This window comes from Brassica napus, chromosome A3 (genome assembly GCF_020379485.1).
Source record: "Brassica napus cultivar Da-Ae chromosome A3, Da-Ae, whole genome shotgun sequence".
Classification (NCBI taxonomy): Eukaryota; Viridiplantae; Streptophyta; class Magnoliopsida; order Brassicales; family Brassicaceae; genus Brassica; species Brassica napus.
In genome coordinates this window covers 19,211,307-19,228,266 of record NC_063436.1, presented here as the reverse complement: position 1 = coordinate 19,228,266, position 16,960 = coordinate 19,211,307, and the positions used below count along the sequence as shown (strand labels likewise).

The 16,960-nt window shown below is 34.7% G+C and overlaps 3 protein-coding genes across 3 annotated transcripts; 2 read left to right on the top strand and 1 right to left on the bottom strand.

Moving 5' to 3' along the window:
• On the top strand, nucleotides 1-4,007 carry LOC125607180. Its single transcript, XM_048777015.1, has 3 exons — nucleotides 1-1,591; nucleotides 1,829-3,753; nucleotides 3,939-4,007. Exons 1-3 carry the CDS (start codon nucleotides 1-3, stop codon nucleotides 4,005-4,007), a joined length of 3,585 nt encoding a protein of 1,194 aa, XP_048632972.1.
• LOC106420795 (GATA transcription factor 29) lies at nucleotides 3,879-5,833 on the bottom strand. The gene is made up of 4 exons (XM_013861644.3): nucleotides 5,311-5,833; nucleotides 5,066-5,168; nucleotides 4,225-4,644; nucleotides 3,879-4,140 (listed from the first exon to the last, which is right to left on the bottom strand). Exons 2-4 carry the CDS (start codon nucleotides 5,159-5,161, stop codon nucleotides 4,075-4,077), a joined length of 582 nt encoding a protein of 193 aa, XP_013717098.1. The 5' UTR covers nucleotides 5,162-5,168; nucleotides 5,311-5,833; the 3' UTR covers nucleotides 3,879-4,074.
• A 4,462-nt stretch (nucleotides 5,834-10,295) lies between these two features.
• LOC106424476 (putative F-box protein At3g20030) lies at nucleotides 10,296-13,643 on the top strand. Its single transcript, XM_013865238.3, has one exon. The coding sequence runs from the start codon at nucleotides 12,174-12,176 to the stop codon at nucleotides 13,386-13,388; it is 1,215 nt and encodes a 404-aa protein (XP_013720692.1). The 5' UTR covers nucleotides 10,296-12,173; the 3' UTR covers nucleotides 13,389-13,643.
• Nucleotides 13,644-16,960: the final 3,317 nt, after the last annotated feature.

The following is a 16,960-nucleotide window of genomic DNA, read 5'->3' as shown; positions in this document are numbered from 1 at the left end:
ATGACGTTTGTTTATGGTGACCCTGTTTTGGAACGACGAGATGAGGTTTGGGAACGTCTTACGCGTTTCTCAACAACTAAAAATGGACCTTGGTTCATGATAGGAGACTTTAATGAGATAACATGTCATAACGAGAAAACAGGAGGAAGACAACGCCCTGATAGCTCTTTTCTTCCTTTTAAGCAGATGCTTAATGATTGTGGCATGTTAGAATTTCCTTTTACGGGTGATATGCTTTCTTGGGTGGGGAAGAGAGCAGGAGGATCAACAGTTCGATGTCGCTTAGACAGAGCAGTGGGAAATGCGGACTGGCATGAGAAGTTTCCCCACTCGACTGTTAAGTATATGAGGCTATGGGGATCGGATCATCGTCCGATTCTTGCAGACATACTCATAAAGCCAACGAGAAGATCCAGGAAGTTTAAATTTGATAAAAGATGGTTGGATAATGAGGATCTACGGCAAGTTATCCTTGATGGATGGAAATCTCCTGATCTTCCTCCAAACGCGAATATTATGGAACATATTGCCAGCTGCAGGAGAGCCTTGAGTGAGTGGCGGAAGCAAAATAATGTCAATTCGGCAAAATTAGTGGAGGAACTTAAAGAAAAGGTGGAAGGCTTGTATGCAGATGATAATGCCACAACTGAAGAAATTGCTGCAGCTCTGAGGGAACTCTCACATGCTCTTAAAGCGGAAGAGATGTTCTGGAAGCAAAAGAGTCGGGTGTTTTGGCTGAGAGAGGGAGATAGAAATACAAAATTTTTCCATGCCTTGACGAAGCAAAGAAGAGCAAGAAATAAGATCACGCAGCTCTTAGATGAGAATGGGAATATTATTGAGGATGAGGAAGGACTTGTAGCCATTGCTACTAGTTACTTCAGGCAGATTTTTGAATCATCGATCCCGGAGGAGATCGCGGAGGCGCTGGCTCAGGTGCCAACAACGATAACTGGTGCTATGAATGACGACCTTACAGCTCCGGTCTCTGAATGGGAGGTCAAATTGGCACTTTTTGCTATGCACCCAGAGAAAGCTCCAGGGCCAGATGGGATGACTGCACTTTTCTACCAGAAATTTTGGGATATAGTAAAGGAGGATTTAACTCTTATGGTTAATAAATTTCTTTTCGAGGGGACGATGGCGAACGGACTGAATGACACAAATATATGTCTCATCCCGAAGATATCAAAGCCTAATGCAATGACTCAATTCAGACCCATTAGCCTGTGCAATGTCAGCTACAAGATAATCTCTAAAGTCTTATGCCAGAGGTTGAAAAAAGTGCTACCAGGTTTGATATCGGAGACCCAGTCAGCCTTTGTTGCTGGGAGACAGATTTCAGATAATGTTATGATCGCTCAGGAGTTGTTCCACGCATTGCGAACGAAACCAAGTGGACGAAATAAAAGGATGGCCATCAAGACAGACATGAGCAAAGCATATGATAGGATGGAGTGGTCGTTTATTGAAGCTGTCCTGCGTAAAATGGGATTCTCAGAAACTTGGACTAGCTGGGTCATGCGATGCATTACATCGGTGAAATACAAGGTTCTCATGAATGGAGAGCCAAGAGGGAATATTATTCCAGGTAGAGGACTAAGACAAGGAGATCCTTTGTCTCCTTTCATTTTTATTCTATGCACGGAAGCGCTCGCTAGCCTTCTTAATCATGCAGAGATACAAGGGAAGATAACAGGGATGCGTGTTACACGCACGTGTCCGTCGGTATCCCACCTTCTCTTTGCTGATGATAGCCTTTTCTTCTGTAAGGCGGAGCCCCGTGAATGTGAAGAAGTAATGAAAGTAGTCAGGAAATATGGTCAAGCATCTGGTCAATGCATCAACTTCGACAAATCCTCCTTACTCTTTGGTAAGCGGATTAATGCAAATACGAGACAAGAGATTAAAGACGCACTTGGGATACAGAATGAAGGAGGAATGGGAACATACTTAGGCATCCCCGAAGACATAAGCGGGTCTAAATGCAAACTTTTTGCATTTCTGAAAGATAAGCTGATGCATAGAGTGAATGGATGGACAGGTAGATGGCTCTCAAAAGGTGGAAAGGAAGTACTGATTAAATCCATTCTGCTCGCTCTTCCGACATACGTCATGTCAACTTTCCTGCTCCCATTGGAGATATGTGAAAATTTGGCAAGTGCCATTGCTCAGTTCTGGTGGAGCTCGAATCCCCCAAAAAGGGGAATACATTGGGCGAAATGGGAGAAGGTCTGTCGATCCAGAGAGGAGGGTGGAATTGGCTTCCGACTGATTCATGAGTTTAATCTGGCGCTTCTGGCGAAACAACTATGGAGATTAGTACAGTTTCCTGATTCCCTGGTCGCCAGAGTTTTACGGGGAAGGTACTATAGATTGAGCTCACCACTGAGAGTAGGCCCGGTTAGCAGCCCATCCTATGTGTGGACTAGCATTTCTGCTGCAAGAAAATTGCTGTTACTTGGGATTAGACAGAAGATTCACTCAGGCTATGAGGTTAAGGTATGGGAGGATCCATGGATTCCATCGAATCCCGCTAGGCCAGCTGCCCCCATAGCTCCTGTGATGAATCCTAACATGAGAGTAAGCGATCTTATTGATCAGGGATTGAAGGATTGGGATGTGGGACTATTGGAGAGCTATGTTCATCCTGAGGATATACCACTCATAAGGAGTTTGGCCATAAGCTCAACTCACCGTCGTGATTCTTTCTGCTGGAACTTTACAAGGAGTGGCCAATACACGGTTAAATCTGGATATTGGGTGGCGCAGAATTTATTAAAGTTAACAGAGGAGAAGGAAGTTTTGGAGCCAAGTATTACAAAGCTCCAGGCCTTTGCGTGGAAATTAAAGGCCCCTACGAAGATGTGCCATCTTATGTGGCAGTTGTTAACTGGTCATGTGGCAGTAACGAGGAATTTAGTTAGACGCAATATGAGGTGTGATAATTACTGCCCAAGATGTGGAGAAGCAGAGGAGACTGTCACACATGCAATCTTTGAATGCCCACCAGCCCGTCAAGTATGGTCTTTATCTTCAACTCCGACGTGCCCAAATATTTTTCCGGTATCGAGCGTCTACACAAACATGGATTATCTATTCTGGAGGAAAAATAGTATCATGGAGCCAGAGCAAGACAGGGATCCTTATCCCTGGATAATATGGTACATTTGGAAAGCTAGGAATGAAAAACTCTTCAGGGGAATAGATAGAGATCCTCTGGAACTAGTTAGACATGCTGAAAGTGAATGCCACGCATGGTTTGAGGCTAATGAAGTGGTACAAGCAGTATCACAAGACACTATAAATGAGGAACCCCAAGCCGTATGCTTGGGAAATATTTGTTTATTAGATGGTTCTTGGACACTTTCAGCTAACTTTAGTGGATGTGGATGGACATTGATGGATAGCTCTGGGAATAGTCAGCTTATGGGGACAAAAAACTTCCCTCGACGTGAATCAGCCTTGCATTCAGAGGTAGAAGCACTGCGGTGGGCGATGGAGAGTATGCTGCAGCACTCGACCTGCCAGAGCTTTGGGACAGACTGTAAGGAACTGATTTCTATGGTTAAGGATCCTCAGGCGTGGCCAAGCTTTGCGACGGAATTGGAGAGAATAGAGACGTTACAGATATGTTTCCCGGACTTCAACATCACTTACGTTCCACGGGCGCAAAATCAGACAGCAGATTTTCTAGCCAAGACTGCTAGATCTTTTCGTAGAGAGTTACATTTTGTTGGTTGTTCTATTCCGGTTTGGTTACCCAGACCACCTCAAGTTTGAGTAATAGAATAGCCTTTTGACGTCAAAAAAAAAATGATATTTTTGTGGTATGATAAAAAAAGCTGCTTGAAGAAAAAAAAAAGAAAAGGATAAAAAGCTGCAAAGTTTTGTGTATAGAGTGCAATTTCTCTTTTAAAATAACGATATTTCAATAGAATTTTCTTAAAGCTCCAAAGTTTAGCTTTCCTCTCACAAAGCTTAACCAGAGACATAGACATTCCTAATGAACAATCATCTTCTCTCTCTCTTTTTAATTTTTAATCAAATACAAATACAACACCAAATCACCAATTAACTCCTCTTGGACCTCCTCTCTTCCTCCTTCCTGAACTTTATCCCACAAGCATTGCATAAAGTCTGAACACACGTTTACCAATCAACATCCATTTAGTTTAAGTTTGAGCAGAGTAATTAATTACTGATACTAATTAATGAACTTACCTTGGGACCAAGAGGACCCCTCCGCCACATAGGAGTGTCAATCGCGTTGCAATTCAAGTTCGTACATTTCCTCATCCACCCAATCCTTCCACCGCTACAGCCGCCGCAGCCGCGACGCTGTTTCGCGTTTGCGTTTGCGTTTGCGTTCAGAGCGTTTCCAGTCGCCAAAGCGCTACGAACTGCTCTCCTAGCAGGGACATCGATCAGAACATAATCACTCCTCGTAGGAGTCGCCGGCGTCGGCGCCGGAGAAGAATAGGGAGGCGGTTGTATCGGAAAAGGAGTGAAGTTCAAGGTCTCGCGGATGCCGGCGAAGTGGTTGAAGACTAAATTGTAATATCTCATATTGACGTCGGTGTGACGTTCGTGATTCTCACCACCGGCGTTGTTGTCTCGGCGGCCATCGTCGACGTTGATCCCCTGTTTTGTTTTAATTTAAATTTTAATTAATTAGCATTTAATTGTATGTAATAACTGTCAATATGCAGCGCCGTTATAAAGGTAAGTAATTAATTTATTATTAGTTCAATGGCAATTAATTAGCTGTAAGAAAGATGATGATGATAAGGATTTTTGTTTTTTTTGTGGTGTTACCGTTTCTTAAGCAGAGATTAATTAATTTAATATTATTAGTTCAATTAATTTGGACTAAAAAACTTTTGAGAAAGATAAACATGAAAAAAAATCAGTCATGCATTTTTCCACAATTGTTATGAAGTTAATCACAAAAGAGATGGTGATTGTTTGGTGTCAATGGATCTCTACAATTAATTCATATTTATGCATATGCCCATATCAATCAATAATGGTGAGAGAAAAGGAGTTATTTATGAAATAAAACCTGATTAGTGGTGGGAGGAGTGTCTAAGCTCAGATGTGTCTCAATAGCAGGACTTGGCAGACCCAACCTCAGTGTTAAATCCAATTCCTGCTCCATTCTTTTTCTATAGAAAGTTTGAAGAAAAAAAAACAAATCAATAAAATACATTAATTGTTAGAAAAATATTCATATGAATTTACAATTTAGAAAAGCACAAGCGTAAACACATGAAAATGGGCATGGACGATGTGTGTTCATACACTTACAGAGATGATTATGCAAATTGATCCACAAGTTTAAGTCTTAAGTTTCTCAGATCTGAAAGTAATCGATCCACTAATCTTGTTGAGATCGTGTGTTGCTTTGGTGTAATTATATATACACAGAGAGAAATATATGTGCGTTACATGCATATATACGCACGTAATTAGAGAGCAACAATAAGGCATGAGAAATGTGATTATCGACAATTCATTATTACTACATGACAAAATAATTCGAAATAAAGACGTTAAATATAGAAAAAACGGTAAACTTCTTTAAGACCAGCCATGGAATTAACATGAGAAGACTGAAGAAAAAATCAGAACTTGCACCCTTTATCCCTTATATATATATTAACAAAAACTTTCTAGTTAATTTGATGAGATGGAATGGATTGATTTACAAATCTGATAGGATTTAATCGCAAATGGAATTTACCTTAATCCCTTCGTTCCTTATAACAAAATATTTTTTATAACTTTAAATATATTTTTTCAAAAAGTTTTCTCAACTCTATATTTATATACATTTTAATTAATTTATTTCTTGTTTGAATTAACGTCCGACGACCGAGTTTAACCGATTATAGTATGGTCGTCGCTCATTAATGTATTTTATATTTTTACTAAAACTACTTTTAGGCTCGAAGGAAAGGAAATATTTGTGGCATTTTAGTAAGCTTGAATGATTCTAATATGGAAAGTTCTTGTCAAACAATAGAATCCTCACATTTGACAAGAATTTTTGTTAAGAGTCATTCACGTTCACAAAATATCACATACTTTCTGCTTTTATTTCTAATCCAAAATGAACTTTTGAATATTGATCTCTATATTGATTCTGAACAACAAATTTAATAGATTTAAATCGTTGCTTTATTAGAAATGTGATTTTGTATCAGTTCTACTTGTCTTGCTCTAAATAGTTTTAGTAAAAATGTAAAATAGACGAAAAAGCGACGACCAAAAACAAATTAAAATGTATAGAAAAGATATAAATTGATAAAGAATTCCAAAAGAAAAACATATAATGTACAAAATGATTTATGATCCATTGTATAAGTAACTTTTCAAATCTATGAATCAATCCTTTTTTTTTTGTCATCAACTTATACAGATTCATACTGATACTGTGAACCAAATCGGAAGATCTTGATCTATGTGAATGACAAAAAATGGTTGTTTTCTGACACTGCATGCTAGGCTTCCGCCTTCGTATTTTGTGTCATTGGTACATAGATAATCTCTAATCAAAAAATCTTTCTTTCAGGACTTTAATATCTTCCAAAGAAGTTGCAAACTGGTCATTTTTCTGGTTTTGAAACAATCTTCACCAACTGAGAACAATCCGTTAAAAACGTAACTTCAAATTGACGTAAGTTTCTCATACATTCCATTACCCAGAGTAACGCTTACATCTTCATATGTAGAGGAGAGAGACTAGCCTAAACATTCCTCACCCCCATCAACCCATCAAATCCTTCTAAAGTATTAAGCCAACCATGTCCGGAAAAAGTATCGTTCTCTTTCCAGGAACCATCTGTGAAACACCATCTTCTTGGAATTGACGGTAGAGTCGTAATCTCTATGTGGTACTCTCCTATGTTCATTAAATATTTGTGCCTCAGCCTAAAGTATTGATTTTGTTTCTGCTAATTTAAGTGTGTCACGAGGGTCAATATCGAGATTAGTAGAAACTTTATTATTCCTTCATTTCCATATGTACCATAATATCCATGCAAATTGATGATCATCTATCTGCGGAAAAACTCTTCAGAATAGATGATCCATATTTGTGAAGAGAGAGCTTATTGGGAAAGTAGTTGGATTTGATGGTATCTTTAAGAGATCCCAAACCTGAAGTGCTAGAAGACATTCAAAAAACACATGGTTTATCGATTCATCATCTGCTCCGCATCTTGCACAATATATATCCCCATGTATCCCATGCGCTTGCAGATTCTTCTTGACTGCTATACACCCGTCACCAATTACCATATAAAATATTTTATCTTTGGTGGACACCGTATTTTCCAACATAACACCTTCAATGCATCAACTGTAGGTCCAAACATTATTGGTAGTTTTTTCCAGTGGGTAAACCCGTTCTACCTGATATCATGATTTGACCATATATTTCTCATTGTTTGTGAAATACCATCCATCTCTATCTACCATCTGGGTTCTGCTCATTGGTATGTTTTCTATAATTTTCACATCTTGTGGGTCCACCAAATTCCGGAGTGCTTGCGAGTTCCAAGTTCGCGAAGTAGAATCAATGAGCCATCCTCTAACTACGTTCATTCTCGTTAGTTGTTTCCCTCTCTTCGCTTTCTTAATATTTGCAATTAAAGCTTCAATACACAGAATAAATAAATAAATAAATAAATAAACAAATAAATAAATAAATAAAGAGATAAAGGTTTCCATTGACGTAATTGAAAATTATGTATATATAATATGAAAACTTTTTTGTATATAAAATCTATTTTTTCCATTATAAAATCATTTATATATTTATTAAACATTTTTAATATCTATAAAACTTTTTTGTGATTAAAAACTATTATTTGGGATTGTAAAAAAATAATATATATATAATATAAATTTCTATATTTATTAAACATTTTTAATATTATTAAAACTATTTTATGCATTATAAAATCATTTATATATTTATTAAACATTTTTAATATCTATAAAACTTTTTTGTGATTAAAAACTATTATTTGGGATTTAAAAAAAATATATATATATAAAATATAAATTTCTATATTTATTAAACATTTTTAATATTATTAAAACTATTTTTTGTAATTGTTAAACTATTTTTTATTTATTAAAACTATTTTTTGTAATTATTAAACTATTTATATTTTTGTGATTAAAAACTATTTTTTAAACTATTTTTTATTTAAACTATTTTTTTTTATATATTAAAATTATTAGAACTAGTTTTTAAATATGTTTTTTTTAATTTACAGGTCTAATGATGATCAGACCCGGCCTCGACAGCGTCGTGGAACGGGAAGCCAGTCTCGGGGTTCGTCCAGCCATATTCAGGATTCCGCTTCGCCCCACAGCTCCTACCATACATCTCCCTCCCCATTTCCCGCTCCTGCTCCTCGCGTTCCCGCTGCTGCACCCGCTCCTGCTCCTCCGGGTCCTCCGGGAGTGATGAGTGTTGCGGAGTTGGTTCGACAGCCCGGTCGTGACCATCTTCCCTATCTCACTCCGTATCCACATGGATGGGGTCAAACATGGTAATTAAACGTATTTTTTTTTCATTGAAATTTGATTCATTATTAATAATTTGTTCTTTTTATTAGGTTCAACCGATCCGGGAACGGGATCAGCGCATGGATCAACCTATGATGTACTCGGCCCTCGACAAGGGACATCCGACTTTCACTGACTTCCCTACCGACAAGCAGCATCTGTGGTTTTGTCAGTTTGCGGTAAGTATTCTAATTTTTTACTTATATTTTTAATCTTTAATATAAATTTTCTACTAATTGTGTTTTTTTTTTCAGCAAGAATTCAACTGGAATTCCGATGATACGCTCTTTATCTATCACCACTTCATCCATAAAGTTATGGACAACTATGGGAAGCACATGTACGAGTGGAAGAAGAAGTGGGAAATAAACAAGGTGGTTTTTAATTTATTAAACAATTTTTTAATTTATTAAACTATTTTTTTGTTTATTTAACTATTTTTTTTTATTAAAAGGTCCCAAAGTCGATGAACGACACGGTCTGGAAGGAGTTGTGTGTGCATTGGGATAAAGAAGAGACTTCTTCCACCAACTCCACCAACCGCAGGAGCGATCGTAAAGGGAAGGACGTCTTCAAGTATAACTTGGATGCTCAATCTATTGCCACTCTGGGGGATCGCATGGTAAGTTCAGCCGCTTTTTCTTCAATTATTTAAGTTTTGAAATTTTATTTTTTGTGCATTTCTTCTAATTTCTAATGTTTGTTTAATTTATGTTTTTTTCAAGGCGGAAGAAAATGATAGCGAACCGGTTGATGATCTCGCCCTAATGAAAAGGGGGTATACCAACAAGAAGACCGGCCAGATTGATGATGGTCTTGTGAGGGACATGGTCACCCTGGTCTAAACTCAGGTGCAAGACGAAGTGTCTCAGCTTCAAACCGAGGATGACGATTCGACGGCTTCGACCAACTTGTCTCGGGTTCGAATCAACGAAATCGTTGAATCGGTAAGTTCTTTTTTTTAAAGTTCAATTCATTTATTTCTTGTTTTTTATTTTATCATCTTTTTATATTATTTAAATTTGGCTATTTTCTATTTCAGTCGGTTCCAAAGAAGAAGGGACGTTTGGTCGGTTTGGGTCATCGCTCCCGGTGGGCTGCTCTCTTTTCTGCACCACCGCCCTTTGTTGATCCAGAAGTACTTACGGCTCAGTTGAAGGACAAGGATGATCGCATATCTATGTTGGAGACCCAGATGACGGCTCAACAGGCGGGCTATGAGGCACAGAAGAGGCTGAACGAGCAAATGATGGAGATGATGAAGAGGATGTACCCGAACGTGAAAGACCCGTAGTTTTTTTTTTTTTCAAAAACTCGGAATGTTTTATTTTTATTTGTACAACTTTGAATATTATCTAATATGTTTTCAATTTTAATTTTAATTTTATATTTTCAAATATAAATTTCAAAAATTTTAATTTTTTAAAAAAATGAATTTTTTTTTTTAAATTCCGAGGAAAAGAACCCTCAGAAATTTCCGACGAACATTACCTCGGAACAATTCCGAGGGATTTTTCCTCGGAATTTTCCGAGGGCTCCTTTCCTCGGAAATTCCCGATGAAAATTCCGAGGAACATTTCGTATGAACTTCCGAGGATTGGACCATCGGAAAGTCCATCGAAATATCCCGAGGAAGTGCTTCCTCGGTATATTCCGAGGACCTTTCCGACGAACTGGTGGTCCTCGGAGTTTCCTCGGAAATTCATTTCCTCGGAATTCCGTCGGAAATTTCCGAGAGATTTCCGAGGAAAAATGAATTTCCGAGGAGTTATTTCTGAGGACATGTTTCGTCGGTATGTCGTCGGAATAACGTTATTCCGACGACATACCGATGATTTTTTCCCTCGGTACGCCGTTGTTTTCTTGTAGTGTAAGATACATCATCTTTTGTAGCATTAAAATCTGCATATTATGATTTAAAATAATTATTGGTTTGAATCTACTTTTATAACTTTATATTATACTAATAGACTATAATAGATAATTAAATTCATAATAATATACTTTTACAAAATCCTGTTTACCATAGGTATTCAGTGAATCAGTGTTACTTAATCTAAAATGGTAGTACGCAATATATCTATTGAAATATAATATTATGAAAATAAAACAACAACATTTAATTAAAAAAAAAGTTTACTAATAAAAATTATGGTAAATTTTTTAAGGAAATAATAAAGTAATCTTATATATATAAAACCATTGTGAAAAAATATATTCAAAAGGTAATCCAATAAAAATGAAATAACTAATTATACTCTAAAAACTAAAAAAAATATTTGTTTAATAATCTTAATCAGTTTGGATGATATGGTTAGTTTGATAAAAGTAATAATAAAATGTATATATTTTTAAATAATCAATTTTCAATTGTTATTTTATTTAACTAAATTTAAAAAACTAATTTCAAATCAATTCAGTTTCACTTTATCTAAATCATGAATAGGTTTAAAAACTTATAAAAGTAAAGAAAAGTACCAACAGATTAAAACATATATATATATGAATGAAAAATAATTGTTGATTTGTATACTGAATTCAACTGTAATTACAAGTAATTTACTTAATGAATTTTCAATTGTTATTTTATTTAACTAAATTTAAAAAAAAATTTTAACTTGACTCATTTTTCACATTATCTAAGTCATGAATAAGTTTAAAAACGTATAAAAAAAAAGAAAGGTACCAACAGATTAAAACTTATATATATATATATATATATATATGAATGAAAAATAATTGATGATTAATATACTGAATTCAACTGTAATTTACAAGTAATGTACTTACTTTTTAATGAAGGTGTAGCAAACATAAAAAAATATTAAATAGTTACATTAATTAAAAATTATTTTTTTAATAATTTATCAGGTCTTTTCTACAAAAATAAATATCAAAGATTAATATTATATTATTTTAGAGTAAATTGAATATTCTTACACACATATATTTTTAATTATTTTTCATTTGCTTACCCGTCCGTAGAACGGGCTTACCTTAGTTATTACATAAAAGACATAAGATATATTGGTATAATAGGATAATTGGTGATTGAACTAATTATAATTTGTTTGGACGTCACATGATGCAAGTTTCTTATATTTATCTTTGTTGCCCATATTTATCTTGTTGAAACTTGAAATAGATTATGCAATTTCAATTTCTTGCATAATTATAGGATGCGAAGCTTATCGAAGGTTCCAAAGTACTGTAGGCAGAACCGTTCGTTGTGGTTGTTTGCTACGGTAAGATCTTGACCATCGAAAATGTCGTACATGCAGAACCGTCTGTCGATCCAAGTGTTTGGAGAGAGTTTCATCGTGGAATTCTTATCCATGGAGCTGCTCATCAATATCGTATATGTTGCAGGTAGTTGATCATCATATGTAATAAAGTTAAAAATTATATGATGATGTAATGTGTTATCCCGTGTTAAAAAAAATAAACTTGAAGTAGATATATAAAAAAGAAAAAGAAAACCTTTTTTTTTTGTCAACAAGGAAAAAGATAACCATAAACTTCGAAACCGCCGTAGAAAATAACGTTGGTAAGTTAGAAACCCCAATTTCTCTCAAGAAACACAAACAATGACTATTATCTCCGACCTTTCGTGGGATTTGGTAGAGAAGATACTCGCTAGGGTTCCCATATTTTCTGTAGGAGCTGTGAGATCCACTTGCAAACAATGGAACCGTTTATCCAAAGTTAGGGTTTTGTGTAAAGCAGAAGCGAAGAGGCATCAGTTTCTACGCTTCATGTTGAAGAACTATAAGCTTTGTTCAATGAGATTCGATCTCCATGGAATCCTCCACGGAGAACAATTCGTGGATCCATCGATAAGGGAGATCACCGGTGATTCACTTATTCATGTCAAGGTAACCAAAGTATTTCATTGTGATGGCTTATTGTTATGCGTTACCAAGGACAAAGAGGAGAACAAAACAAGCCTCGTGGTCTGGAACCCATATTTAGGACAAACCAGGTGGATCCAACCCAAAAATTATTACTACAGGCTAGACGTTTATGCTCTCGGATATGACATCAATAAACGTAAACACAAAATCTTGAGGTTCTTCGCGGATGCCTACAATGTTTCTCTGTACGAAATCTACGATATTTGTTCTGATTCATGGAGAGTTCTTGACATCACTCAGGACTGGGGCATAATGTTTTATCATCGTGGTGTGTCTTTGAAGGGAAATACTTATTTTTTTGCTAAAGAAAAAATAGTATTGGAAGCTGGAGGACCGGAATCTATAGCCGAGCCCCATGCTATCTTACTTTCTTTTGATTTTACTAAAGAGAGATTTGGACCACCTCTGCCTCTGCCGGTTGAGCACTATATTGAAGATACCGGAACACTCTCTTCTCTTAGAGACGAGAAACTGGCAGCCTTATATCAGTCCTCAAGTATGTGTAACGTGAAGATTTGGGTGACAACTAAGATTGAGCCCAATGCAGTGTCATGGGTTCCCTTTTTAGAAATTGACTTGGAACCATTAAGAGGTTTTGAATTCCAGTTTCACCATTATGGTGCCAGTTTCTTCATTGACGAAGAGAAGAAAGTCGCTGTAGTTTTTCAAATTGACGAATCTGAAATGACCTGCTATGACACAGCTTACCTCATTGGGGAGAATGGATACTTTGAAAAAATAGGTCTGGGAGAAGCTGACAATCACTTAGACTCCATTCCCATGGAAGACTATTGCCCACTCGTGTGCTCTTGCTCCTATGTTCCAAGTTTAGTGCATATCAACAACGAATTTGTCAAAGACAAAGCAAACGAAGGAGATCATCACTAACTATGATGATAATGTTTTATTTGTTCTTTTTTTAATCTCTTCTCATTTGTTTTTTTTTTTTGAAATATCTTTTAGACAAGACTATTGGCTTTCCCATGGATCCTTTACACTCTAGTATCTGCTTTCATCTGTTTCCGTATATGCATTTTGGATACTGGAACAACTAGATCGAGAGATGCAACAAAGGGGTTCAGGTCTGAATCTTTGACTAGATCGAAACTAGTCTTATTACCTAAGATAAATGTTTGCAGACAACAGCTAATACGAGACGCATCCATGTTTTGTTGTTCTCTTTGTAACATGACCATAATGACTATAGGATTCATCAAGAAAAGGCTAGATAGACGTTAAAAGATACAGATCTACTTATCTCTTCTTGCATGCAGCATGCGTCCATCTTTTTTTAAGAATATTATTGTGTTCCTGTCATATCCGGAGTTTTTAACACACAAAAAGTTCCCTCATGAATGAAAACACTCTTCGACCTAAACTAAATTAAGCAAATAAATATTTTGAAAAGAGATTCATGATGACTGCTTCAGCCACTACTGCAACGAAAGCGCCTTTAGATTTTGAGCAAATTCGTGAGAGTTTAGCTTCTCATTCATCCCTCTGAATTTGATGCAGCGTAGCATCCTATTTCTATTAGGCTTTCGTTTTCTAATTTCCTTTTTATTCTTGTTTTAGATAAACATTAGTATCCCCTATTTATTATTTGAGAAGCATTGCAACATTTTTTTGTAGCCACGTGTCATCACTAGAATGATTCTTAGAATCCTTAGAGAAATATGTTGGTCCATCTAAATATATAATAAACTTTTTATTAAACCACAATAAATACATTATTAATATGCTTCGTTCTTTCTTTAAATAAGAATACGAAATTGCCTAATGTGGCTAAAGTATATATATGACAATTAATGATTTTAAATAATAAAGATTTGATAAAAATAAGTGTGTATTATAATTATATTTGTTTAATTTTAAGCTATTAAAATAAATTAAACAATCATAGTAACCATATAATAAAAATTAAAAAAATTATTTATATATTATATTTTGAATTTTTAAAAACGAGTATAAATTACTAAAACTTTTAAAAGTTTCACATTCTAATTTTGTGATCTATGATTTAAATTTTTTGTTATGACATGATACAAATAATTAAAAAATAATATAAGTTGAAAGTCTCATTTAATAAGTATCAAAAATAAAAGATATATAAATATATGCATCATTTTAAATTAAACTATATGCCATATAAAAAACATAAATATCTTAATTTTGAAATTTACTTTGAACATTTTTTTGATAAAAATTTGAAAAAATATTGACAACTTAATTTTAAAAAATATTATAAATTACTTAAACCATTAATTCCACTGTGAAAATTTTGTTATCACTAATTTAGACTTTTTGCTGTAACATATACAAATGATAAAAACAAATATGAGTAAAAAGCATCATCTAAGAAATATTAATATTAAAATATACCATATATATGTTACTAACATTTAAATTTATTTATATATCATATCAAATAGAAAAAAATATTTTTCCGATTTATAAAATTTATTTATATGTTCGTACCAATTTAATTATATAAGTAGTAGATAATGACTTTTTAATTATTCAATATATATTTATTATTTCATAATATGTTATAAACATATAATATATAAAATAATTTATATATATAATGTTCATCCCGTGCAAGGCGCGGGTCTTAACCTAGTTCTTAATATTTGGAAAGATAATGATTAAAGACTTTAGGATAGAAGGTTAGATCCTAATCCTTAAGGACTTAGGTCTTTTCTTGTAAGTATAAATAGTGAGCTCTTGATTTGTAAGAGTCACAACTTTTGAATTATTGATTAATAAACTAGAGCTTTGGTGTTAACAAACTCTTGAATCCTTACTTTCGGACATTCTCTAAGAATTCAACGGCTTTAAGAAGGCATAGATAGCGGACATTCTCAGAATTCAACGATATCTTTGCATTATCGGTTACTAGACGGTACTTCTGCTCCGTCATTTGGTATCAGAATCCAGGAGCTTTAATTTTTAATTAGGGCTTGATCCAGGGTATCTCAAACTATGACATTTAGTAATCATACAAACTCCATAATATCGCAAGCTATAAAATCTGCGGTTGATGGCGTACTAGAAAAATCTAGGCATGAGCGGCAAGAGTTATTACGTGACTTCATTTGGTATCTTATAAGGCTTCCGTTACATCAGTTGGTATCAGAGCTGGTGTTTTGGTTTCTTAATCAAAACTCGATTCTGGAATCATGGAGAATCTGTTCATCGAAAGTGAAGAAACCGTCTATATAGAGATTGTTGGAGATCCAATTTTCGATCTTTATGATGATGACGGTTGGATTCAGTACGACGTCAATGAATTCTATGGTCAAGTGAATGATAAGTTGAGCGATGAAGTTACTCGTCAGAATACTTTTTTGCTCGTGGACGGCATCAATTTGAAGCAAGGAAACTCACGTTTTGGAAGTTGTGGAGCCAGCTGGGCTTTTGTTAAGGGTGATCCAGTACAAGCTTTCACACATCATCGTGATAAGGAGGAGCACATGGATATCAGCTTCATGATTATTACATTGTTCACGGCGCAAGTTGACTTTGATGAAATATGTCACCATTGCTTACTTGTTTGGCAAGAATATTGTCATTGGATGTTAAGGAATAGAAGAAACAAACTCATTGAAGATCACGGTTAAGATTTGAAGACGGATCTTTCCAACCTAGAGAAAATGATGCAGATAAATATTTGGGATATTTCCAAATATCTTATTCTTTGTTTTATTAATTATTTAGATAATTATTTTTATTGTTTTAGGGTTTTACGGTTTTATTATATATAGCCTTATAGGTTTAAGTTTGTATTGAGTTTATTTTGATGATTTATTAATAAAAAGTTAAAAGATTTCTCTTTATTCCTTGTTTTCGGCTAGAACATAGGTGTTCTCAACGAATTTAAGAAGACATTGATCTTAGACATTCTTAGACTAAATAAGATCTTTGTGATTATCCTAGTTTTCCGGGTATTCTAAAAATCAACGGATCTCTAGTCCTATCCCTATAAAGCTTCCGCTACATCAGAATTTTTTTTGTATCTTCTTGATCTGTCCAAATTACATGAAAACATAATCAAATCAACGTAACTTGTTAATTCTCCTGCAGAGTTTTAAGTAATGGCAAAAGTAAAGGGTTATCATAGACAGAAAATATTTTAAGTGGGGGCAAATTAAAAAATTTAATTAATTAATAAATATTATTATTTCATATATGAAGGCTATAAATAAAAATAAACTATTAAAATGGTATAGATGAATTTCCTTTTAAAATTATTCAAGGAATAAAAAAAGATGAAACCAACTCTCCTTGTTTAAAAATACAAAATCTATATATATAAAAATATGTTCGCCTCACTCCTGCTTTGCTCATAAAGTCAGTTCCTGACAGGCCGACACGTGTCTGGGTTGGATGATACTCACCGTTACACTTAATCATAATTATTAATGAGCTTTTCTCCTTTTGTTAATAAATATTTCAGA